The following is a 26,220-nucleotide window of genomic DNA, read 5'->3' on the forward strand; positions in this document are numbered from 1 at the left end:
GTGATAAAGACACTTCAGCGTGCCGAATTTCAGGATCTCCCTTTGCCATGTGCACGGCGAGCACTGCAAATTGTAAAGCTTTTCGTTATGTCACTTAAATGTTACAATCTCTCAAGCTGTCATGATGACTTTTAAATTCAAGCGGAGGTGCTGCCTTCCTTTTCACATCAACAATCGCACCATTGCAGAGCCGTGTGCGCTGGCCCTGCGCCGCGGTTCGGGGGCTTTATCCGCTGACCTGCTTTCCCGGGTTATTCCCAGCTCACCTGTCGGCAGCTGCAAGAGCGTTCGGATCAGGTGGCGCAGCTCCTGTGTTCAGCCAGTCAGTGTTTTCCAGCCAAGAGCTTAACTTTTCCTAATAATTTGGTGTCGTTTGCATAGGATTCTCTGCCTTCCAGGGAAAAGTATACTCTTGTAATGTGATCTAAAAGGGCTCCTAGAGGAGCTATTTAACTATTTCTCCAGAAGTATGTAATAAATTTCCCAGGAGGACTGGTGCTCTTCTGCTTAGTGGAGGAGTGAGAAAGTATTTAGCAAGATTTCCCAAGAGATGTGCCTGAATGTGTCTATTCTATAGACAAATCTGCTATTATTGCTCATGTTAGGGACACACAACAGTGTATAGAAGCTACTCTGGCTTTTCTGGTGTTCTTTCACTTCAGAGCGAGTTTCTTCTTCTGGAAGAGCTGGTGTCACCAATGCTTGTATTTGTTCCTAAGGACTTGGGTGTCTCTGTGAAAAAGTGACTCATTTAATCCTCGGCCCTCTTAATGCCTGCTGTGAAGTGGGTCTTGGGATGGTGCCTTCTGTTGCCTCTTGGCTGCTCATATGGAAATGCAACATGCCTGAGTTTCTTCCCATAGCAAAAATTAGAGGTGAACATAGATGAATCTCTGAATGATAAAGCCATTTAGGTCCAATTGCAAATTTTGGAAAGTCTGTCTTGTTCTATGATTTTTTTTCCCACGGAAAAGTCATCGCGGAAATCCTTTTGGGCTTTAGGGAGCAACGAGATTGAGAGTTGTGTTTATGTGAAGGCAACTGAGGATTCATTGCACTCCAAGTGAATCCATCAGAAGTTGCTGGTCCCATCCAAATTACATAATGCACTCTGCCTAAACTGGAGCAATGCTCACAAGAGCCCGATGAGTCTGAGGTGACTGTACGTGCTCCTGCTCCAGGCTGAAATGAAAGATGCAGCGCTTTTACACGAAGCGTTAGTAGGTGAGGAGGTGGTGGGCTGTGGAAAGGGCTCAAGGTAGAACTCGCAGCCACTCGTATAGGTAGTCAGCGAGATGCTGGTGGGCAAGCTCATAGTTGCTGAGGTGCTGGTTGCAGAGAATATAGAAGGAAATCTTGCAAGCCGTGGGAAATTTGGTCTTTGGCATCTGAGTAGGAAAATATGTGCATTCAGCATCCACAGGGGAGCTTTGCACTCAGCTGGGCAAAGAGCTAAGAGAGTCAAAGAATATCATCTGTGTGTTTTAAGGCATGATAGTGTTGCCTTCTAATCCATCAAGGTTGATATTTTGCAGGTGCTCTTTTCAAGGCTAAGCCAGCGAGTGAGATGGCTGCTGGGTTTTGTGGAGCAGTCTGTACACAAAACATCCTGGGAGCTCCTCCTTGCAAAGGACCAGGTCCCTCTTGTGATGCTGTGGTCGGGTTTCTCGCTGGCGTTTGGGCTGCCCGCTCCCTGGTGACCTCCCCATTTCGGACGTGCAGGAGACGGTGCCGAAATGCCCCCCCTCCTGGTGACCGCACTCCCTGCGCACAGTCCAGCTCCTGGCCCGAGCACCAGCTGGGTGCAATTAGGGCTGCATGGGGATGAGCAACCGCTGCTCTGCATCCCCGTGCAGGCGCTTTGGAGTCAGCCTGTGCAGCATTTCTGTGTGTCCCTCATTCGGGGCTTGCGGAATGACTAAGTAGTGCTGACGGCATTAGTCGTTGGCCCGTGTTAATTATTTCTGCGGGTTTTATTTACTTGCGTGTCCCCTATGGGAATGCTGTGCATACAGATCACAGCAGCACTTAATTTTATTGCAGTAAGCAGCTGAGGTCGGGGAAGGCGGGAGGAAGAGAAGAGAAGGGGTCGTGTATGCGTCAGCCCTGTCAGGCTTTTCCTTCTGTTTCGTTTGTGCTGAGGTTTTTATTATCATTAAGCCGATTGTATCTGTGGCACAAAGGGCCGAGTTACCTCGGTAACCACACTAGCTGGGATGGTAATCCATTTATAGCATCACTGCTCAGGTCTGATTAAATTAGCATGCCGATGACGTAAATGCTTGGCTGGGTGATGCTGACGAGGCTGCTCCTAATAGGAACTCTCGCCCTTACATTTATTCTCATTTATTTCCTGAGACCCCTGCAGGAAATGTACAGAAATAAGGCTACAGATGATTGACTCTTGTTTTCAGAACAACTTGTGCTGCTAGCAACAGACAGCGATTTATCCGCGCGCAGACGGCAGCCCGCGCGTTGCGCGGCGCTTCCCTCGCGCTGCCGAATTCCCCACGCAGCCCTGCCGAGCTAGAGCCCGAGCCACGAGTCTTGCTCGCCGTCTGCCACAGCAGCGTTGGGAGCAGCTCCTCTGTCTCATGGTTTATTTCCAGACACCACTAAAAAAGAAATCAAGAGGGTCATAATAAAAGAAAAGGAACACCCTGGTTCTTTACTCCCTCTTGTGAGTTCCCTGCAAACACAGACATCCTTTTACTCATTTGAAACAAGCCAGTTATTTATGTCTGAATTTTCATCATTGAACAATAATGTTCAGTGCTAGTATTTAATACCATGTGGATCAAATGCTTTCAGCATCTTCTGTCCAGCCCCTTGAGGGAAAACACTGACAACTGTATGATCACATAGCAGTGCCTGTTTGATGAAGTGGTGAGAACAAGAGGACTGAGTGTTGCTGAAACTCCTGGGTTCTCTTCCCAGTTCTGCCTCTGATTTACTGGATAATCGGTCTGTGGGGCAAGCCGCTTCCTAGTGGCCCTTTTGGGCTCTTAATACTTAAGGGTTTTTTTCATTTGTTTAAAAAAAAAATTAAAAACACCACTTTCTTCCTTTTTGCAAGAGACATGTAAGTGATTAAATGTGTTTAAGTTCTGAGAGTATTTGGAGCTCCTCAGGTGGAAACTCTGCAGGTTCTGAGCAATTTGTCGTTTTAATTGTCAGGTTTGATTTATCCAGTCATTGTGGAAGGATTTAAAAGGAATCTTTGTACAAAAGCCAGTTTGGGGATGGCAGACTAAAATGTAATAAATTTTAAGTAGCAATAAATAGTTTGGTGTTTACCCTGGAGTATAAGCAGATGTGGCTCCCCAGAAACCACTGGAGCTACACCTGCTTTGAGTCGGATTTGGACTTGGAAATCTGTCATTCGTAAAATAAACAGCATGATTTCAAGACATGAATGTGAATGGGCTGGTGTTGTGGTTTTTTGGGCCTGCAAATTCCTGACTAGTGCTTACAGGACTTTTCCAAGGAAATGCAGCTGCTAGGGAAAAGGTGAGCAGGAGGAGAGAGCATATGGGAACATGGGACCAGGCCACCACCCCGTGCGGGAGGGGTTCGGTGCTGTTCTCCCGGTGGGAACATGGAGCGGCTGGTGCTCTGGGATTGCTCCGTGTCTGCGTTAGCATCCCGACATGCGGGTCTGCTGGGTACAGGGCTGAGGGGGCAGGGGGTTTGGGCTGCTCTTTTTGCTGTAGTGTGGGTTCCTGTGCCATGTGCAGCCCTCTGACTGTGGCCTCTGCATCTGCAAAGCCTCTGGCCTGTCTCAGGGTGGTTCCTTGTTTGGCACTTTATATTTTCCAAGATCTCAAGATACTTCTCTGCAAAGATCTGGGTCACTGAGTTCGTTTGAGGTTTGGCTCCTCTGATGGGTGCGAGCCGCACGTGCGAGCGCCGCCGCCTCTGCCCACCAGCCCCCTGCGGCAGCGGGTGCCGGTTGTTGAGGAAGGTGTCTCGTTGGGTTTGACTCTGCCCGTGGCTCAGTTCAAAGCAGTCATCTGTTCCCAAGTCCCGCGCTGGTAGCCGGGAATGCTGTTGTACAAGCTGGCTGTGTTTGTGTATATCGCGCCGTGCATTAATCCCAGCAGCAGAGAGATTAAGCTTCCTAACAGCAGAGCTGCCTTGGAGAAAGCCTTACCCTGAAGCTTTTCTTTAAATTTAAACTTTAATGGCTAGCACCGTTAATTTACAATTTCCAGTGTGAAAAACTTAAGAGCTGTTGGCAGCAGCGTGCCCTGACAGGTAGCTCAGGTGAGGGGCTGCGCTGCTCCTCGGTGCGGCTTTGCTGGGCTGCGCTTCCCGCCCGGACGTCGCTGGGATAACTGCAGTTTCTGGTGGAGGGAGCTGCCTCCGAGTGACACGGGCTCATGGTGACCAGCTCACCACATGGGAGGATAGAAATTATTAGCAGGGGTGTCTGTCGTGGAAGAGCGGGGCCTCTTGGCTCTGCTGGGGTGTGTGAAGTCACCCTTTTCTTCATCAGTTCCATCTCTGCCTAATCAATCCCCTCCTAATTACGACCCCTTCTTCACTTAACCTCTGGGCTGCAATTAACAAGAAAGCATGGAGAGGGGCTGATAGCCTGTCCTCCAGCAGCATTTGCAAGCAGGTTATCAGTATGACTATGTTGAGGTACTGCCTGCTTATTTCATATGGATCGTGAGAGCCAGCTGAGGCCTGAACCCCTGCTTTTCTACTTTTTTTTTTTTCCCCCAAGGAATTTTTCAAAAAATATATATATTATTTGGGTTCAAAAGGTTTGTCCCCTGCCCTGGTTGTCAGAAAGAGAAGTGGCTTTGGTTCTAACGGGCTCCTTGCCCAACTCAAACAACAACCACGCTGCAGGAGGGAAAGTCCCAGTGAAATTCCCCTCCCTTCCCCACTGGTTTGTGTGATTTCTGGCGTGAGTGCTCTGCCTTAGATTGCCTGGAAATTTTCATTATAGGTGAGCAAAATTTCAACTCATTTGTCTACCAAATTAGAGCAGGGCAGGGGATGAACAGTAATAAAATTCCTGTTTGTTGAAACAGGCACATTCTTGCTCATTTGGAGAAGAGAAGAAAAAAGAAAAAAAAAAAAGGAAGAAAAAAAGGAAAAAGAAAAAAAAGCAAAAGCCTCACATGTTTGCATGTGTTTGGATTTTGATGCTGTCAGAGCCTGGTCCTCTCCTCTCTGAAGTCCTTGGGATTTTTGTATTTGCTTCCAGTGGGAGAAGAATGCATTGGTGCAATCTCCTTCAATACCGTGGGGATATTTTTTTGTTTTCGGGAGGGGGGAAACGGTTGTTTTTTTAACCTTTTGTGTTGTTTTTCTAAAGGAAAGTTTGCTGCTTATTATCTCGCCGGCTTTTATCTGGTGCTGAGTCATGGAAGTGAGAGAACGTGTAGGCGTCTTAGCATAAGAGAGAGTAATTCTGTCATTTACATTTACAGACAGTTATGCTTTCCAGAAAACTTTTTTTTTTGTGGCTTGCAAAAGTGATTAATCTGCTGCTGAACTGACAAAGGAGGTTTTCTATTTAAGAATTTTTTTGAAAGCAAGAAAATCTGTTTCTGCTTATAGGAAATAATAAGATAGAGATCGAAATTAAGAAAGAAATCATACTGGGAGGACAGACGAGAAAACGTTCTCTTTCCTAATTATGTTTTTTCCTTTTCTCTTTATCTATCTATGCGTCAGGCTGTATATCTGTGTCATGGAAAAGTCTTGTGGACTTTGATAGATACTAAACTAAATGTAGTAGAAAGAGGGCTGAGTTCAGCACAATCAATTCCAGCTGTTAAAAATATCAGGGATCAGTTTAGAATTACTTATATTTTGTGTTTTTTTTTTTTAAAAAAAAAATCAGCTTCCTTCTAGTTTTCCCTCTGGCTTTTTAGGTGTTCTCATGTGGCAAGCTTTCCTTCTGCAACCTTGAAAGCTACTTTTTTATTTTTAATGCAGTCCAAGATCCTGAATTAAATACTAGTCTGCAGTAGTACTAGGAGAAATACTGTTTTTTCTTTCTTTTTGATTAAAAAAATGCTTCTAGGTTTTTATTTTACTATTAAAAAAGGAATTAATCTCAACTGAGATATTGCCTTTCCATTTTAAGCATGTCCTCAGTGGTTTAAAGTGGTGTAGCGTTAGGATGTTAGAAGGTTGAAAGGTCTTTACCGGGTTTTACCAAATTTGTGCAAGTCATCAAAAATTCAGTGGAATGATCTGCAGTGATTTTTAATTGCTGTCCCCATTCCTGAGGAGCACCTGGATGTGAAATACCAAGTTGTGATGTTTTAAAATAGTCTTCCAGCAGGGGTGGGGTGAGAGTACAAAAGCTGGAGCTACCTCCAGGGTCGAGTTGATCCCGTAATGAGGAATATTATATAATGCAGTGCCTGTGCTGGCTGGGACAAGGGGGAGCAGGGGAGACCTCCCCGAGCTCCTGGCCTGGGCTAACTGAGGTGGGACCGGGCTCCTGCCACACATCAAGGTTGTCCCTTGAGTAGAAGAGGGAGCACAAATACCACATTGTCCTCCCCACCTTGTCGTGTGGTCTTCAACAGAAGATGCTTCATGCCATGTAAGTGGACTATTGATTTTTTGCATCACGTGCCCCATGAGGCTTTGGAAATCATGCTTTTTTTTCGCCCCCCCTTTAATGTGGTTATCTGTGGCTTCTAGGAAAAGGTGAGCTGTCACCCCGCGAGGTTTCCTGTGCAGGGCGAATGGGCTCTGCAGTTAGGTCTGTTCGCTGGAAAGCCACGTGCTGCAGCTGGACTTCTAAATTAAAGGGGGGAGGGAATTAACCTGGCTTAACCTAAGTTCTGACAATTCCGTTGAGAGGCCAGTGACTCATTTAGAGAATCCAGAGAGTCCACAAAGGCTCGAATTATGTTTCTGAGAGCTTATAGAAGGTCATTGCTTTGTGTTTTAACAATTGGGTCCTGCAGTGAATTCTTGTGGGTTGTTATGGAAAAGAGATTTATTGATGACTTGTGATGCCAGGACGCTTGGTCTGTGCATAATTTTTTCTTAAAACACAAAAATGTAATGAACCACCAAAAAGATGCAGTGCTGGCTAGGAATGAAGGATGCATTCATCCCACCTTAAACTGAGATCCAGACCTGAATTCTCCTCACTCTCCTTGATTCCAGATCTGGAGCTTCATTTGACCTGCGACAAACAAGGATCAAAGCCACAAAACTTTGTTTTGCATCCAAAATTCCTTGCAGTTTTTGGGCGTCCACTGCTGAGTTTTGGATAGTGTTGATCCCTTGTTAGAGCACTGTTGAAGCCAAACTGCTCAGAAGGACTAAATTAATACTCCCTAGTCCCAAAGTTTTTAGCATTTAGCGCTTCTGCCCCAGGGCTAGAAAGACACTGCTTCAAATTCTGAAGTTAAAAACGTCAAAATCAGTTAGGCTCTATATCCCAGTTGCCATCAGTATGTATTTATACATCCACCACAAGGAAAGACGTGGAGAGAGAGGAGGGTTCATGTGCCTGTCCTGAATTAGCAAGCCCGGGTTTGATCCTGGCGCCGCGGTGCTTGCGCTCCGGCCCGGGCGCGGAGCTCGGAGCTCGCCTGGCCGAAGCCGTCGCGCTCAAGCGGCTCCTGGGAGGTGCTGCAGCGTTAGCCCAACACACACTATATTTAGCCCAGGTTATAACCTCCGTTCGCTTTCGTTCAGGTTACCGCAGTATTAATTGCACGAGTTCTCCTTACGTGTGCGTTTCTAAGCAGAGGAGGAGGATCGTTATGGAGAGGAGGTTGCCTCTCCCGGCTCGTTACAGTTTGCACAGAAACCTCCAGCGTTTCCATCGGGGGGAAGCCCTTCCCGATTCACGGGCAGTAGTTGGCCAGGTCCTGCTCTGCCACAGCCGGGGGGTATTCGAAGTAAATCGTGGGAGCCAAGAGCCTGTCTTCAGCTGGCACGAGTGTCACTGAGATCAGGCTCTGGCTTGACACCATGCACTTTTTAGAAGTTTAACTCGGGCAGAACTAGGTATAAAGAATATTCTGGTGCTTAGCTCCAACTGTGATAAATTTAACCCAATCTGCAGTCATGAAACAGATGTCTTAAGATGTTATTTTGATCTAAGAACAGTGTAAGTGAGGTAAATTATAAATCATAACTTAATAGGGCTCATTAGGTTGTTACTGATGAAGTTTAACAACCTTTTTCCTCACACTACTGAGCTGAGTGTGGCCTATAAGAATGTCTGGTATTAAACTAGTATATGGGATTAAGTTGCTTTGACAAAAGTTGGTGTTTTTGGAATAAGTATGCAACCTATTCAGCAATATGAATCGTTAAAAAACACAGCCCTGTGTTCTGGTTAAAAACACAGGGGAGATCTTTCTGTCCTTCGTTTTTTTTTTGGTGTTTTTTATATTAAAACTCACAATGACTATTTGTGGTTTTGTTTCCTCAAGGCATATTTAGGAAAACTGGATTAATTTACAATGCCATTTACAACAGAACCAAGCCTAGTGAGGCAATGAATTTGACATTGCTTTACACAGGCTTTTTGAATGATATTGTTGTGATATTAAGTATGGAAAATGCCAGTTCAGATTCTATATTTTTATCAATGTTATATGAAAATTAGTGAAGAAACAGTGATTATTCTGAGTTAGTATCTTAATTTTAAAATACTCTGTCTAGCTTTCTGTATTGCTTTTGGCTTGAGTATTTCTGTTTCACAGATGGCAATTTTCTTGTGCTATAAATTAATAATCTCTTTCACTTTCCTGACTTTTTACAGTACTGCCCTGGTGTTTTGACTAGACATGTTTCAGTAGGTAAATTCTGTATATCTCTGTATGTGTATTTATATGCATGCATAGTGATAATAATAATTTTTAAAAAAGCAGATGAAACAAAATGTTTCCTATCCGATATGTTTCTGAGTTAATTTACTTGAATCTGTGATACTATAGAAATGTAAAGGTGTTTTGGGTAGCAGCAAGAGCCTGGGCAAGCAGATAAATGAAGGAACATTCCTGCCCTTGGTGGAAGGAGCCAGCTGGGAAACCCATTAAATCTGAGCTCTTGTTGGAGCTCTTCAGCCTTTTGGAAAGGTGTCCATTGGACCCCATAGCAGAATAAGCTCTCTCTGATAATCTACAAGTCTTTAATGGCTTTTTGGGTTGATATGTTTTTTTTTTTTATGAGACTCTATTTTTTTTTCTTCTGCTAATCATAAAAGTTAATAATTCAAATCATTTTGTAGCCCACTAAAAATACTGGCAGATGATGGTGGGTTCTGGACCTCAAATGAACCATAAGAAAGCAGATGTTGTATGAACACAGAATTGTTCACTGAGGCTTCTGCTCTTCTGTACTGCTATCCACACAGGCTTTAAAATGTGGGGAAGAGAAGAATAAAAACACATGGTTTTCACAGGAAATAAAAAGACAATACTAACATTTTCAAATGTTTATGCCCTGTGGTAGGATAATTTTTAAAAGCTGGTTTAATAGACTTTTGGAATTTGAAAAGATAAATAGATTATAAATGCAAGCAATGCAACAAATAAATGGAATTGTAAACAAATAACAAGTAATGCAAAGTAAACTGTCGTGTTTGCCTGCATATGTATTTCATATTATTTTATGTGTGCATATGCAGACTCTTCTAATGTTCTCTAGAATTAATAAAGCAGGAAAGCTTGCATTTGTGCAGAGTGTATCAACACTCTAAAACTCCTTTGCAATTAAGCAGGAAATGAGAACCTTTTATAGAGGTTTTTGGACTACTTTTTAAAATTTCTTGTTGCACACCGATTGGAAAATTATGACTTTTCTATGCAAGTTGCAGAGGACTTTGCCAGAAGACTCATGAAGGAAGGCATTTCATTCTGCTGGTCACTCACACCTGCAGACCCTGCCCCTCACTGCACATCTTTGGTTTATACCCTTTTAACCTATTTTTGATAATCTGTTTTGCAGCATCCAGGGATAGCTGTATCATATATATAGCCCTGTAGCCATGTTTATAATATGATAAATATAACTATATTTATCTTGCATCTAAGCTCCTTTTCCATTACAAATATCAACTTATAAAAGGAAGAAAAAGAAAACGTATTTAAGTCTGTGGATACTGTAATTATGATACTTCAAGCTTTACTGGCTTAGTAGTAGCAAAAGTCATAAAAATACTTTGCTTGCCCAACATTGTTATTTATAGGGAGACGGGGGCTTTCCCCCTCCTCAGACGACGCAGCCTTTTGCTTGAGTTAAGCCAGGAGGAGCATCATGAAGCCCATCAGAAAGGCCCGGTTTGCTGGATGGAGTGTTCTGGGCATCCTTGGAGAAGGCTGCTCTAAGTTTGTGTCCCAGGCACGTGCTGACTTTTGTTCACATGGTGCTGCTTTACTCTGTCCGTGGTCTCCTGTTCCAGGAGTGTGTTCAGTAATTCTGCATTTTGAGGTAACCAAAGGACTGCACAGCTCTTTATATAATTTATTGCTGAGTGATGAGCCATAGGTTCAAGCCAGGATGGGGGCTGCTGTTGTGTATTCCTGAGATCCAGATTGGCTGAAATTTGTCATTTTAGTGATGAGAGTGGGAAATTACTGAAATATCCCAAGATTAATTCAGAAAACATTTAGCTTTTCATGGCCGACATCATCTGTAGCTTTTTGACAAAGATGTTTCTCATGTGAGTATTATATGTCCATGCAGATGAAGTGGCTACTTCAGGCAAACTGTTTGAGTAGAATTGCTGAATAGAAGAGTTTTAATCAAAACTAACCCTTCAATGAATTAAGGTAACGTTATGGTCCTTGGCTGACCACCAGGGCTAGAAGTATGTAGGTCAGTTACTTCTGCACATCTTTTAAAGCTGTTCTCATGCGCAGTCATTCTCATAAATACCAGGTGATCACTCATCAGAAAGGAAATAAATAAAAAAGCTCATCATAGTGATCGTGTTGGGGTAAACAAATAAAAAAAGTAAACACGAAACCGAAAAGGACGAGCAAGATCATTGCCTGACACTGTTGTGTTTTGGAGACCAAGCCCTTGAGATGTGCTCAAGCTCTTGGAATTAATGGAATGCTGGAAAGTGGAAACCCGGCTTGGCTGAAACACTTGACGCCCATACTGAAAGCTGAACCAAAGTGTGTTTATAACCACCCGTGTCAGTTTTTGAGAAGCTGTTTTGCATGATAAAATATTGGAGGTCAACTTGTTATCACCTTTTCTTTCATGTGCCCTATTCTCCCTTGTGCTTCAAGCTGGGCTGTCACAGCGACTACAAAAGAGGTTATGAACAGAAACATTAACAATTATGTTGACTCCTTTTCCACCTTTAGTAGCAGCTGAAAAACAGATGAAAGCTCAGAAGTAGTTGCATTGTTGTAACACTTCATGTCATCTGTGTTGTATTTTCTTCATTTAAGATCCAGAGATGGGACACTTTATTAGATTTCTGCCCTTTTTCTCTTGGTTTAATGCCTAGGAGCAATCCAATCAGATACCTTGATAGTTTCTGGAGATCAGGCCAACAAGCTGAATCCCAAGTAGACACAGCTGGAAAGTGTGAGTGTGGCTGCTGATCTGTGCACATCCCATGCCCACATGATGCTTGCGTGTCTCAGCTGTAAATAGGAAAATAGGAAATCAGAGATTGATAGAACTGGAAGGAAACATTTAATCTTTCCTTCTGATCAAGGGAGATGCATGGCATTGCAGGAAGCTTGTCTGTGCTTCTTACCATCGTGTCAAAATTACCTGCTTATCGCAGAATCTATCTCATCTAACTTGAGCCGTCTGGATATTTGGTGACATGTCCTAGCTGTCTTTATGCTCCTTCTGCAGTCAATAGGCAGAAGTAGGTTCTTCCAGTTGATGATTCATCTCCCTTGTTTTAGGCTTCAGTATTAAAATGGGATAAATGACCTTGTGGAGGTGCGTCCCTGATGGCAGAGGGAGTTTTAGACATCGACGGCTGGCAGCAGTGCACGCCCGTGTGCCGCGGCGGCAGAGGACAAGTTTATTGTCCCCCCCTTTGTTGCCTTTGTCACCACACGGGGGGCACTCTGTGCATTTCAGCAGGGTTGAGGCTGGTTGTGGTGCCCGCCCGGGCTGCAGTCCGGCTGGTTGTGCCCATGGGCCATGCAGGAGAGGGGCTGAGTTAGGAGGAGAGCTGCTCCCCGAGCTCTCCTAACCAGCAGCCTCCCGGGAATGCCGCGTCCCGGGCTCAGCCTGCCAGCAGTTGCTGCCTCCGTGCTCCCCGAGGAGGAAGCGTCGTTTCGCTCCTCGAAGCGGAGCGAGTAAATTGGGACTGAACTGCTGGAAAAGGCAGCCCCAGCCGGAGGAGCGGTTCCCAACCTCTGCTCCACAATCCCTGGGGGTCTGCACATCACTCCGAAGGTGACTCAGAAGAGTTCTATGAAACGTAACTTAAAAAAGAAACCATGTTTATTAGCAGTAGATTAGCTCAGTAAAGGAGCTTGTCTCTCCTGACAAAAACATTCTGGGGCTGCAGAGCATAAAGACTGAAAACCACTGAGCTGGAGTCGTGTGTCTTTATATGTGATAATTTGACAGCTAAAGGGCTAAAGCTATTCCACTGTACCTTTATGAAAAAATGCCTGGGGAATTGAATAGAATATGATAAACTTTGTGTAGGCATTTTTGATCCCGTCTTTGAAACTGAATAACTGAAGGGATTCTATAGAAAAATACTTTACAAATTCACAAAATAAAAAGAGAATGAGGTCCTTTTCATAAGGGTTCCAGCTGATCATATAGAATAATGTTCCCACAAAGTAGAATGAACTTATTCTGTACTCTTTTTGGAAATATTTAACCTTGTCAAATAGTGTAGACCTACAGGCTAATTTCTGTAGATCATCGTGGATCTGTAATACGGATTATATGACTTTCTACTTATGGGTATATATTGGATCTAATTTAAAATGTGCATAAATAATTTCTACAGCATGAATAATCATATAGATGCTCCAAATTTTGCGTTTTCCCACTAGGGTAGTTTTCAATCCAGATATACAGCTTCGAAAATCAGATCTGTAGGGCAGCATCAATCCTTTACTGCAACAGCATAGAGTTCCCATGGTGGTGGCTGTTACAAGAACCTTCTGCAAATGTTTATAAACTTTCACTACAATTAAGAAGATAGGGCAGCATTTACCAAACAAAACGATTCCTCCTAACACATGGTAACTCTTTTAGGAGAAGCGTTTTGGGTTTTTTTCCTCGTCCTTTGACTGAATTTAGCTTGATTTTGTCAGTATTAGTTCACCTCTATATGAACTGCTGGATAATTCATTTGTAGAAGAGGCAGTGCATTTAGGTACTTCCATCTGTGTTTAAACACGGCGCTTGTGTTTTCCCCATTAAAAAAAGAAAAGTATTATAATGCTTGTGGTAGACAAGGTTCTGAATTTAACTCCTTCCTGCTTTAGTTTCTCTTAACTGTGTTATCAGCACCTGGGGTTTCTAGTTTACTCTCTCTTTGCAAATATGAGTTTGCAGGAAGGGGATGATGGTAAGTAGCGTGGTTCTAATTTGCACTTGCAAAGTGTGTCAGACAGTTTCATCTAGCGCATGGCGAGCAGAGGAAACACTGTCTTCCTTTGAAAGCAGCCCTGAGAGGATGTCAGAGAGCGCTCGTGGCCGTGATAGTCCCTTGCAAATGCGATAGGGTTTTGAAATGAGCTGTCCGGGAGCTGCTAGGGGAAGGGATGCCCGAACTCTCATGAATTCACTCTTTGTCCTCCTTTTTCTTTCTCTTCTTTCTCTTTATTTTCACGTCCTAGGCTGTCACTTTGGTGCATTTCTGGAAGAGTCTGCTTCACTGTGCTAGTGGATGTTCGATGGACTCTTTTGGATGAAACATTTGTGACAATCATCCATTTTCCTGGGACTTTACTCTGTGATTATAGGTATCCCTTCTCAACCAGTTCATTAGCCAGTTCGTTACTCCCTCTCCATCCACCTGGCATCTTTATAGCCTCATCTGTCCCTCCTATCGTCCTAGTGCCTTCCAAACATCTGTTTAAACAAGGTACCAAAGTTCCTTTTTCTCATCCTTCTTCTGCACATGCCCCTCCTCACAGCAGGCATCTTAAACCATCCATAGTTCATGTGTGTTTATAAAATCTTCTCTTAATCCTAGACTAAGACTGGGGTGGTATTTGAATGCATGGCTCCCCCCTCCCCAAGTGAAGGGGCAGAGGATTTATGGAGATACCTCTCCTGTGCCTGTGCTCAGAAGCTATGGCCAGTGGTCTTTTTTTGTGTCCCCAGAAATCAGCAGTGTCCCAGTAGCGTTAGACTAACGTCCCATTCTTCTGCTGCACCACATTAACTGCAACCTCCCCCTCCTCCCCGCAGCGCCAGCTTTCAGCGCACGCTTCCCCAGCACCCTCAGAGGGATCCAGAATGAGTCACACCGAGTGCCTCTGGGGACTCCTGCCGATGCAAACTTCCTCCTCCTCAAGGCTCGCTGTGGTTTGAATGCCACAGCACAGCCGACACTTGCTAGTTCTGGCTTTTGCTGTCAACTTGGTGGCCCAGCAAGGTCTCTGGCCCAGGCTTCCCTTCCCAAATCTCCAAGATGCTTCATCCTCTTTGGAGTGCTGAAGGTGGGAGCTGCTCAGAGCCTTTCAGAGGGCCTGGCATTAGGCAGAGCTTTTTGGAGGCAGAGGCTACTGTTTGTTCTTAAGGTGCATTCCACCCCATGCAGAGGCTGGCATCAGCTCGTGAAGTGTAATGTTATCTGGTTGTTTGTATGTAAGGTTAAAGCTCCTGGTTCTTGTGCACTGCAGGCGTCTATTGCAAGGGCTTTACCAGCAGTCTGTCATCAGGGTCTGTGCTCACAAACATGCGATAATGAACAGGGCTCATTTTTTAATGTTTTGTTTTGGTCTTTCCACATCTCTTCCCCTCCAGGCAGTTGTCATTTAAACATTATTTACCTTCTCCCTCTTCACGTGGAAATAAAATAAAAGCTTTCTTGGGGGTAATTATGCAGTGCTAAGTTGCAGACCTTTCATCCCATTAAAGTGGACAAACAACCGTCACTTACAAGAGCAAAATAGGTGGGGAAATGGGAGAGTTTCTAGCACTTTGGGGCATAAATGCCAAGCTGACATGGAAGAATGATTCCCGTGGCAAGCCAGGTTCCTTGCTCGTGAAACGTGCTGCTGTGCTCTGCTGCAGGGTCACAGCAATGTCTGCTCCCTGTCGGGTACACCAGCAATAGAGAAGTCAGGCAATATTAATGGAGGGCTCTAGACTCTTAACCTGTCTCTATCTTTTAACGATAACTTCAGCTCTTTCTTGTTCTCAGTTTCTGAATCTCTTTAGTCCATCTTTGTACTGTCTTGCCATGGATCTTTTTGGAAAGTTGGAATGCATTCAGATGTCTTTTTCTCTAGCAGAAGCCAGTTGCCTTGTTATGCCCTACCGCTGCCTGTCTGCCTTCTACAACTCCAGAGACCAACTGATCCTCTTATTTGGCTTTTAATATGCTCATTTATACTGGTTCCTGTGGGAGGTTTGCCCTGAAGGTGTGATTGCAGGAACAAGTTCTTTACCAGTGCCTCAGCAAAAGTGTCTTTGCACATGGCACCAGGGTAGATCTACTAATCGGGCACTAGTGTTTCCTTATTCCTTCGGTCACTTGTCTGCAGTCTATGGTTGAGCTCACTGACTTGCTCTCAGGTCTTTTTCTTGATGTGTAGCAGTTGCCAATTAGAGGTGGTGCATCAGCCTTTCTCCCACTTTGGATGGCAAGCTCTCTAGCTTGGGAGAGCCAGGGAAATGAGTGGCTACAACCCCCATTCCACAACTGGCCCGGGCTAGTTCGGTAGCAATTTATTGCTGCCACCTGCTGACCAGGCAGAGGATTTCTCTGGCCTGGGCCAAGGTTGTGCACAGGCTGCCCTGACATGCCCTCCTCGCTGTCCTACAGTCCCAGCAAGAAAGTGATGGAGGAGAAGGTGGAGATAAGGGCACCTGAATAAAGCAGGAGTTCCTGGGACACGCACGCAGATTGCTCATTTGAGGGCAGGAGGTACATGCCCTAGGTTGAACACAACCGTCAGTAAGAGCTGGGCTTGTCTGACTTGAGCCTTCAGTGAACTCCTAGGTCATCAGGGTTGTGATCGAGGCCAGTGCCAAAAGCTTCTGTGATACCTCCTATAGCCATTGTGTTAAGACGCAGCAACAAAGAAATAGAGTCAAACTGCATGTCTGCAGCTAATGCTTCTCTGCATAGGGAAGTATGAAGTTCAGGTATGCTTTTAAGATAAAGTAAATTAAAAGAGACAAGAGGTTGTACCTAATTCTAAACTCGATAAATTCAAGTTTGCTCTTCTGTGCATTAGGTCCAAAAAGACTTAATGGCGATCTTCAATATTCTTCAGAAACTGTTTCACACCACTGGCTATTTCTGCTATTTAACAAAAACGTCCTTTCACATCAGTGTTTTTGGACGCTGGAGTTAACTAAGTGACAAGGAAGGCAAGCAAGTGCTTTAGAGAGAAGAATGCGGGATCCCTTTTAGGACAGTGTCCCCCGATGAAGCCTTCATTTGGCCCCCAAGACCAGGAAGTGGCAGCGCCTGCTTTGAGGCTGCCGCTCGGCTCCCCGAGCGCTGCTGCTGCCAAGGTGCTGGTGCAGGGTTACGTGGCCGCGTGCAGGGACGGTGACTCCTGAAGCTCTCGGGAATCTTGGCCTCCTTTCTGCTCTCTCACATGAAACGTGTAACATTTGCCTTCCCTGGGATGCTCCAGATTTCCTACCAGCAGTGCTTAAGAGCAGAGCCAGGCAAAGGGACACCTCTGTATTTTGTTTTGATCTAAGTTTATGCCTGGATACTGCTAGCAGGTCATACTGCCCCCTTTCTCTCCCCCACCCCCCCATTTTTTTTGGCCTTGTGCTTTTAAAGTGGCCTCCATGTTGGGGGGCAGTACTGTATGAGCCCTCTAGGGACCCAGGGAATTTCACATCTCCATAGAGACTCTAATCTCATTTTCTCTCTCTTTCAAAACATTCTTGTTTTCACAGGAATCTTTCTGGGCTTTGCGCATGGGTTTTCCTCTAATTATTTTCCAGTGAGTTCCCCCCTCTCCCCCCTTTTTCTTCCTTGTGTTTATCACTTTTCTGTTTGTTTGCTTTAAGGCAAAGGAAAACAAAAATCCTAAGGAAAGATGAAATACCGTGCGTGGCAGTTCGGTTGCAGTAGTGCTGTCCCTGTTCTGTCAGAGCAGGAAAAGGTTGCTATTACCATTTTATAATCTGGTCTCAGGTACATTCCTGCTTTCCTAAGCACTTTGAGTTGCTGTGCAGATGTTACTATAAAATCCCGCTTCCATTTAACCCTGAATTGCATGTTCTGGTATAGGACCGGTTCCTACTCAAGGCCTCTCCTGCTTGCTCCCCTAGGGCTCCGGGACCTCGAGCAGCATCCCTGCCACCACCCCGTCCGTGTCAACGCCTGTCACCAGCCACAAGCGGATGATTATTCCCAACCAGCCTCCCCTCACCGCCACCAAGAAATCCACGGCCAAGGGCCCCGGGCAGCCGGCTCCCATCCCGGTCACTCCGATCGGCACCCTCAAGCCCCAGCCGGTTCCTGCTTCGTACACCACGGCCTCTACCCCCAGCCGCCCGGCCTTCAACGTGCAGGTGAAGACGGCGCAGCCCAGCCCGCACTACCAGCCGCCGGGGCCGCCGCCCGCTCCCTATGGCAGCGTGGGGCCCAGCCAGCCCTACGGCCCCGCGCGCCAGGCGGCCGCGCCGCAGTTCGTCCCCGCGCCGCCCCGCGGGCCCGACTACGGCTACGCCCCGCAGCCCGCGCGGCCCGCGGAGCCCGGCTACGGCTACGCGCCGCCAGGCCGCTACCAGGAGCCGTACTACGCAGGCTACGGAGGGAGGAACGGCTCGGAGCCGCCCTACGTGCCCCAGAACACCTGGAAGCCGGAGCCGGCGTATCCTGCTAGCAACACCATGGGCCAGCCGCCTCCTGCCTTGTACCAGCCACCTGGCCCCAAGAAGACCTACATCACTGACCCCGTGTTGGCCCCGCAGCCACCTGCTCTGCACAAGGTAGGAGATGCAGAAAGTTGTGAGCTTGCCTGAGAGTCTAAAGCTGGGTGTTCATCTCCGTTAGCATGAAGTGGTCTGGGACCCTTGCTAGAACATGGCACGTGGGTGTCCTGTGCCCATGGGAGCAGGCTGGGACTGCTGCATGTGCCCCATGCGGCTGCCCAACAGCTGCAGCTCAGATGCAGAGGTCTGTGCTGCTTTGCAAGGCTCACGGAGACAGTACAGCCTAACACGTGTACTGGCCATCAGCTCTGTGACACGTACTGAGATTTATCCACACAGTGGCTGGTGAAGGATCAAGTGCCCAGAGCACAACTATTCCACTTGAGAGCTGGTTAGGTCATGGGGCTCGTTCTTGCCTCCCCTTCCTGTCATTTCCATGTCCTACACTTGCTCAAAGTCCATCACATAAACATAAAGTTGAGTGCAAGCAGTATGAATGCAAGGCAAGTGTGGGCCTGGCCTTTGAAGATAGTATGGGCCAGCCCTCAGGAGGCAGGCCAAGATTTTGAAATTGAGTTGGTTGGCTTTTCCATTGTGTAAAGTTTGACTCAGTGAGCTGACAAGACCGTAAACCACATCTTCATTTCAAAACAAGAGAAAAACTGTGAGGAATACAGAAAACAGTTTTGCCCAGTGTTCTCTATCCACACAACTTCTTAAAAGCTGAAAATAGGGAACTCTCATCAACTAGAAAATACACTTTTGGCATCTTAGAAATCCCGTCAGCCTCAAAGGGAGAGACCATCTCTTTTACAGAGGCTTGGTGTTGCTACTGGAATTCACACTGTAGGGCAGGAGGAAGTTTACGTCCCCGTGACAAGCAGTTACATGATAAGTTTGTTGGCCATATATTTATATGGAATTATTACACTTGGATCTTTCCTTCCGGGTTCTCCCAAGATCAAATAAGAGATTGCCTGTAAACTTTTCTGTATGTTTATGGACCTTTTCTTGAGTCACCAGAAAAAATGTTCCTCTTATTCAGATCGGAGCTACCAAGCACGCTGTTTTTGATTGTGGTTCAAAGCAATTCCGGAGGTTGACCTCTTGTGTTTCACTGTTTAAAAATCACTTATCGCTGAAACCACATGGAAATGAGTTCCCACACAGTTCTGTGGGCTGTTTGATTTTCCTCTCAAGTGACAATAAGGTGGTATGGGGAGTGGTGTCCATTCACTTGAAGAGGTATCCAGACCTCCGCAGCGTAGGCTGCCCTTGTTCGAGGCAGTCCAACTAGTCCACGTGGCTGGGCGTAACGCAGCCTCCATCGCTTCTGCTGACGGCAGTTTCTAACGCACTTTGGGGCAATGCAGGGACTTTGTGGGATCCTTCCAAAGGACAGTGGGTGTTCCCAGGTCTGGCTTGGGCTGTGGTGGAGGTCGAAGATCGTGAAGCCGTGGCGAGGAGGCCGCGTGCCCATTGCTGCCCCGGGCTACCTGCGCTCGCCCGGGCGCATGGCTGCTCATGGCTGCTCACCAGCTCTTGGGTGTTGACAGAGAGATGGTAAAAGGTTCTGACACATAACAAAAGGTCTGTCCTCTTGCCCTTTCCTTCACTAGAAACGCAGAGGCAGTTTTCCCTGTGAATTCTAGATGAATTCAGGATTTCTTCAGGCAGTATAGTAAAAGCAATAAATAATAATAAAAAAAAAAAGTCCTTGAAATATTATCTACTGGTAACATGAGCTAATAAACTTTTTTGAGGGTTTTTTCCTTACCAATTTGCTGGGAGAGGGGCAATAAACCCTCAGCTCTGCAGGTGCTTGGTATGACTTAGATTAGCAAGTACTGAAAGGTACCGAGTTTGCACATACCCTTAACTGGTGTAAATTGGCGCGGTTCTAGGGGAGTGAGTGAGGAAATGTTGATGTATACCAAACAGTTATTTAGACTTTTGTGAATGCGAGTTATATGTAGATACAAAATTTAAAAACTTCAGTGCAGTCAGTATATCTATGGAAACGCAAATCATCTCAAACCACAAACAGTGCAAGCCTGTTGGTTTCATTTGCATTACAAAGCTGGAGGGCTAGAACAGTTTAGCTCAAGTGTAGGGTTTCATGTATGTATGCATATGTGTGTGTGTGTGTGTGTGTGTATGGTGTTTGCAAGTGCTTATATAGAAATACTTTATTTTTTCACAGTTTTCCTACAAAACTGACTCCTGACTGATGTTAAATTCCTTCAGAACTTACATTCTCTTCTAGCCTGCTAAATATGTAGCTTATTACCCTATCTCATCTTTACGCTTACTATTTTCTGGAATATTAGTGGCAGACTTCGCTTGCTGCTGCTCTGTAACAAGTATAGTTTAATTGATGAAAAATTGAAGGTGATCTTACAGACTAACAGGAAATGCCCATTAATCATAGAACGCTTAAGGTTGGAAGGGACCTCTAGAGATCATCTAGTCCAACCTCTCTGCACACGTGAGGTCACCTAAAGCATGTGGCACAGGACTGCATCCAAGTGGATTTTGAAGATCTCCAGAGATGAAGCATTAATGTTTTGATAGCCAAAAAAAAAGCTAGTGCTGTTTGGTTTTCCTGCATGTTGTCCTCTTCCTTTGCAGGCTAACTCATTCATAAGAGTTTGAAATCATTTGAATGATTTCATGTAAGTGAGAGAAAGAAGATTTTGTTAGAACCAGGATTCTGTTGAGGAAATTTGTTGCTGTGATTTGATTTGTTGGCCACAATGTGAATTTTAACAGATTTACAGCACACGACTGACTCTTGCATTTTATTGCATTTTGTCTTTTCAAGGTTGTTTTGAGGCCTTTCCGTTTAGGAAAATGATTAAGAAGCCAAGATAAGAAGCAAGCATTAATAAGTAGCTCATAAAATAAAAAAACCTTTAGGTTTTTTTTTCTTGCAATGTAAAATAATTTCCAAGCTTTATTCAAACAAGTGAATTGTTAATTTTGAATGTAGTTGGTGTGCAGAACGTTAAGGATGTAGTAATGAATTAATTTCAGAGTAGAAACTCACGATGCTTTTTCTAATACACACCATGGTCCATCATGGTAAGAAAGGGTTGAAAATTTTTCATTCAGATTGTTCACGGGGTGGAAAATGGTTTACATTTGCATTCTGGTTAGGAAGAGGTTCATGGTGCTGTGGTTCTGTATTTTCCCATTTACTAATCATGCTGAAGTTGCTGCTGATCCAAAATAAATCTGGATTGGTATGGGAACAGAAAATAATCTGTACTGATTCTTAAAGCCCACTGAGAACAATGAGTTTTACTCACACACGACCATGTGTTGAATTCTGTCCCTGGGCCAGTTATGGAAGTGAAAGCCATGCATGTGAAACCCCTGTACATTTTAGTCTTTTGCAGCACTCCATTTAGCATTAATGCCCAGTCCTAGTTAAGAAATGAGCTAGCAAAGCTGCATGTCCTCATTTAAACCTTCATGTGCTTCAAGGACATTCCTGGCCAAAACCCTCAGTAGTTTCTCCTCTGTCTTGTAGGTAGCGGGGATCTGTGCAAGCAGCAGGGGAGCTGTCATGAGACCATCCCAGAGCCATGTGACAGGACTGGCTGCTCTCGTGCTTTTGCCAGTGCTGCTCTGCCCTCAGTCTAAGGCAAAGTCTGAAGCCTTCTCTTAAATTCTGCCCTGCCAAAGGCCAGAGAGCACAAGACTAGAGTGACTCATGAGGTATGCTGATTTTTGGCACCATCATGTCCGCATTAGAAAACTCAAATGGCATGGCCAGTTTCCAACATGGAGAATTCCAGCATCTGCTGCCCTGTGGCCAAAATAAAGTTGCAGAAACTCCCACCACCACCACCCAACACCAAATGTTTCTATTCTTCTATGAGAGACACCAAATACCCTTGGCAAGCTCTCAGATCTCCAAGTCACAGCAACTCCTTTTGCTGTTTTTTGAGTATACTTGAGTGTTTTGGAGACCCTCCTGTACGTCTCCTGGGTGGCTTTGTGGGCAGCAGAAAGCACACAAGGGGTGTAGATCCATTCCTGCTCTGTCTGGCTCATTCATGGAGTCTTAGAATGGCTCAGTCCCCTGCAGCGTTACCCTGTGTTAGTTTTAGTCCCCGAAGGAAGCTGTTGGCATCTGCAGCCTCCATCAACAGAGACCTGGGATGAAGCTGGAACCTGCCCTGGTGAGTATATGGGACATACTGCAGAACCAGAGCACAGGAGGGCTGGGCTCTCCATTTTTTCCCACAGATAGAGCCTATGTAGATGATGGGGAACGTGTTGGAAAGCAACACCCCGTTGAGGTGTGTGACTCCACTGCAAGCAGGTCATGTAAACAGGCTGCATTTCTCCCCTGGAGGCTCTGTCCCAGCAGTTAGATCAGACACAGCACTGAGGGCAAAGCAGATTCTCTCTCCTGCACTGGCAGTAGCAGTATATGCCCGTACACGGCAGAATTCCCTGGAGAAGGGATAGCAGGGGATCCGCAGAAGGGTGCGGGCCTACCTCATGGGAGGAATGCAGCCTTCCTTGGGCATTCAAGTGCTTGTGGCTCCATCCCTTCCTTCCTTCCTCCAAGCCCTCAAGCACTCTGGCTGCCCGTGTCAGAACCACACTATGGTTTCGGAAGTGGACTGTTTGGGTTCTTAACTAATTTAATTTAAACTCTTTGGTTCAGGAGTGCAATGCGAGAGCTATATTTTGTTTTAGTAGTGAGTATTTTGTGTTTCGGGGATTTTTTTCTGCTCAGGTGGCAGAAAATTCCAACTTTCAGGAAGCTTATGTTATTCTTGACTTGTTTGAAGGGTGGCCGCTGTAGACACTCAAAAAAGTTGTCCTGCCTAAACCTCAGATCCAATGACTTTTCTTTCCTCTTTTGGAGTCTATTCATGGGGCTGAAGACCCACTTTCCCTCCCAAAGAGACTGTTGTGTTTTTCTGCATCTAGACTGGGTGCAGCTGAAATCACTGGAGACAAACTTGTGGTTTTGCTCTGCAGTAATGGAAATCTCGTGAAAAACATCACCTTGTGAGATCAATCTACCAGGTTGCAGGGGGGAAGAGCGTCTTGTAGCGCTGATTTAGTATAGCATCCAAATCTCTGTTTCTCCATGGCAGATTTGCTGGCAGGAGTCAGGGAGCAGCATCCCTGTGGCAGCTGTGTCTGTTCAGCGCCTGCTTTCTCACCCAGGAGGCACAGACGTGCCCGGTCCCCAACTGCGCTTAGCCCCATACAGGGGTCCCTCGCCCCCGTCCCCACGTCTACAGATGCGGAGCCCTCCGGAGTGCGGCCGCTTGGGCCCCTTGCAGCGTTCTAGGCGAGCGCTGTGGAAATTGGGCCCAGAGGCAAGTGGGAATTGATGAGGCACCGTCGGCTTTGAGCATGGCGGCGCTGGCGGCGGCCGCGCGGCGCTCACCCGCTGCAGCCTTTCTGCACGGCTGGAGCGGCTGTTTCTTTGCTGCCTGCTGCACCCGCCACTGACGCAGTCTCATGAAACTTGCAGGGCCCAAAAGGGGACCATGACGACTTGCTGTTTTCTCATTTCAGACAGCTTTTGTCAGTTTTTCCACTGATTTAATACCTGCGATGGAGACGTTCGCTTGGAAGTTTCATCTTTGCCTCAGAAACATCTGCTCACCAGCGTCCTTTGCTATGACTGATGCACTTCTCTTGTACCGGTTTAATAATTTTTACAGTCTGCCATCGCTCACATAAAATAAGTACCTCCGGCACGTAGGTTTGAACTGAGACTAATGCTCTTGCTGTTTGCTGTTAATCTAGTGACTAGGATTTTTTTGTTCTCTGCAGATGAATAAATGCAGTTTGCCTGATTCCCTCCTGCTGTCACAGGGATATATTCTTTCTTAGCTCGTTTTTTTTGCTTTTGCAGAAAGGCAGGCAGCTTACTGTAGCACTGCCCACCTCCCCCCAAAGCATCTTCTCCCTAAAAATCACATACTGAAAATTTGCCCTGGAAGGGACTCAGAGGCAGCATAAAATAACAGTTTAAGTTTGTTTTCTGTCAGTGTGAGATAGAGGCTGCCCGTATTTTACAATGGCTGAAATAATACATATATGTATATATATATAAAATACAATTAAAATGGAAGAAAACATTATTTAAATGTTTATTATTTAAATTTAATGAATTAAAGCAGACAGAAAGATAAAATTAAATAAAATACAGGATTCAGAATTTCAAAATGGAATTCATGATTTCAGTATGACATTTTGGAATTTCCACATGAATATGCCGTTCCTTCTTACCCCAAGAGTAGCAACAACTGTCAAAATGTTGACATTCCTCACAAAATAGTAATTCTGAGTTCTAACCAGCACTAGCTATATATCAGCGGCTGACTCTGTCATTGCTTCTGGCTGTATTTAATTTAATGCTGTTGCTTCTATTAAAACGAGGAGGAGGGGAAGAAGGCAGTGGTGTCTTAACACTGAGATGAGAGGCTCAGAGTTAGGATTTCGAGGGGAACTGTGGCTTTGAGAATAGTAGCATATTCCAGTCTATGAATATCTGCATCAGAATCTTTGTGGTTTCTGTAGAACTCCCAGGTGAAAAGGTGCTGGCTGAGGTGCCAAGGGGGGTTTTCGGGATGGTTGTCCTTCCTGCAGGGACCTTCGAGCCTCCTCTCTTGGAGATATTCAAAAGCCATCTGGACACACTCCTTGGAAACGTGCTCTAGGTGACCCTGCTTGAGCAGGAGGGTTGGGCAAGAGGATTTCCAGAGGTCCCTTCCAACCTCTGTGATTCTGTGACCTGGTGCAGGCTGTTTTGTACTGTAACATTTTGAAGGTATTGAAAAGAATTTCAAAATGTGTTTAACATTCTCATTTCAGGCCTTTACGTTTTGTTCTCAATACTTTATTTTTTATTATTAAACAGCCATTTATTAGCAGGAACCAGCTGTTGACACAGGAATTTCTCTCCAAGGAATCATACGCTGGAGCTGCTTTCCTGAACCAGAGAAACAGCAAGTTACCAAACAATTACTTTAAGAGTTAAAGATAATAGAGAGCCTGCAGTTATAGGAGTAAGTCAGGTCAGCATATACCAAGAAAGCAACTTAAATTTACAGCTTCAGGATGCAGCTTTTGCAGTTTTAGTCATTAGTCAGCCACAATGGGTTAGTAATATAAGAGGAATAATGGAGAAAGAGGCTTTTGGCATAATACCTGGATGTTCTTTCTGGCTCCTTCTTAAAATAAGCTGAGGACAATGCCTCCATACATGATAAGGCATGGGGCAGCTTTCAAGTTAATTAAGGGCTCTGTTTCTCTGCCGTTTAACTCTTGATAACCAAGTTTCCCCTTTGACGGATCATGTTAGGGTCTAGCAGACAAGGATTTTGTGCGTGTGGCCATAAGACGTAGGCAGCAACGTGCAGGAAGAAGCTTCTGGTGGAGAAGCGTTGTGGTCGTCGGGCCGTGGTGCCTCCTCAGCCCAGGGCTGGCCCCGCTCTGGACCCGAAATCCCGGCAAAGAGCAGCACCCGTAAAACCGGGCGGCACCCAGTGTATGGTGTTACTCCATGCTGTAGCCTCTGAGTTACTGTCTAGTTTTTCACAGCGGAGCTCAGTAAGGAAACCCGCTCAAGGCTTGACACCAAACCAGGAGGAGAGTTGGGGTGACTGAGCAGGCTGGGAGCTGCCAGATGGTCTTGGGCCAAGAAGAGCTCCGGCTGCCTTTCCAGGTTGAAATACAGTGGACTTCAGACCCCGTGGTGAAGCAGGGAACAGCCCACTTGGTGCAGTGCTTTGGGTGATGTGGTTTCTTGGTCGTGTCTTCTGGAGAGGATTGGCCCACATTTGGGTAAACAGACAGGCATGACTTTCCCGTTGACCTTATTTCCCTCATTGAAATATATTTGTGGTCTTAATCCAGTTCTTAGTGGTATGTGTTCATGGATTATTACTAAAGCAGCAGCTTTGGGTAGGGCGCTGGGCATTGATAGTCATGGCTGGGAGGGATCCTGGGCTCGTGCTTGTGCCTGTGAGCAACCAAGCTGGAGCTGCTGGTGCAGACTGAGCAGTGCAAGTGCTGTAGCATCCCCTTTAGAACAGATGCACAGTCATGAAGAATAAGCAGCAGTCTATACTGGATGCTGGTATAATGTTTCTCCTCCAAGAGTAATGCCATGAAATAATTGAGAATATATAGTTATATTTA

At 45.5% G+C, this 26,220-nt stretch overlaps 1 protein-coding gene across 1 annotated transcript in view; it reads left to right on the forward strand.

Annotated features, from left to right (window-relative positions):
• LPP (LIM domain containing preferred translocation partner in lipoma) overlaps positions 1–26,220 on the forward strand; it is a 295,572-nt gene that overhangs the window by 165,349 nt on the left and 104,003 nt on the right. The window contains exon 6 of the mRNA XM_088525533.1: positions 17,428–18,090. Coding sequence (XP_088381659.1) covers positions 17,428–18,090 — 663 coding nt within the window. The remainder of the gene's footprint in view (positions 1–17,427; positions 18,091–26,220) is intronic.

The sequence above is a fragment of the Tinamus guttatus genome, unplaced genomic scaffold (assembly GCF_059628265.1).
Source record: "Tinamus guttatus ecotype Peru unplaced genomic scaffold, ASM5962826v1 Tinamus_guttatus_pri_ptg000227l, whole genome shotgun sequence".
Taxonomy (NCBI): Eukaryota; Metazoa; Chordata; class Aves; order Tinamiformes; family Tinamidae; genus Tinamus; species Tinamus guttatus.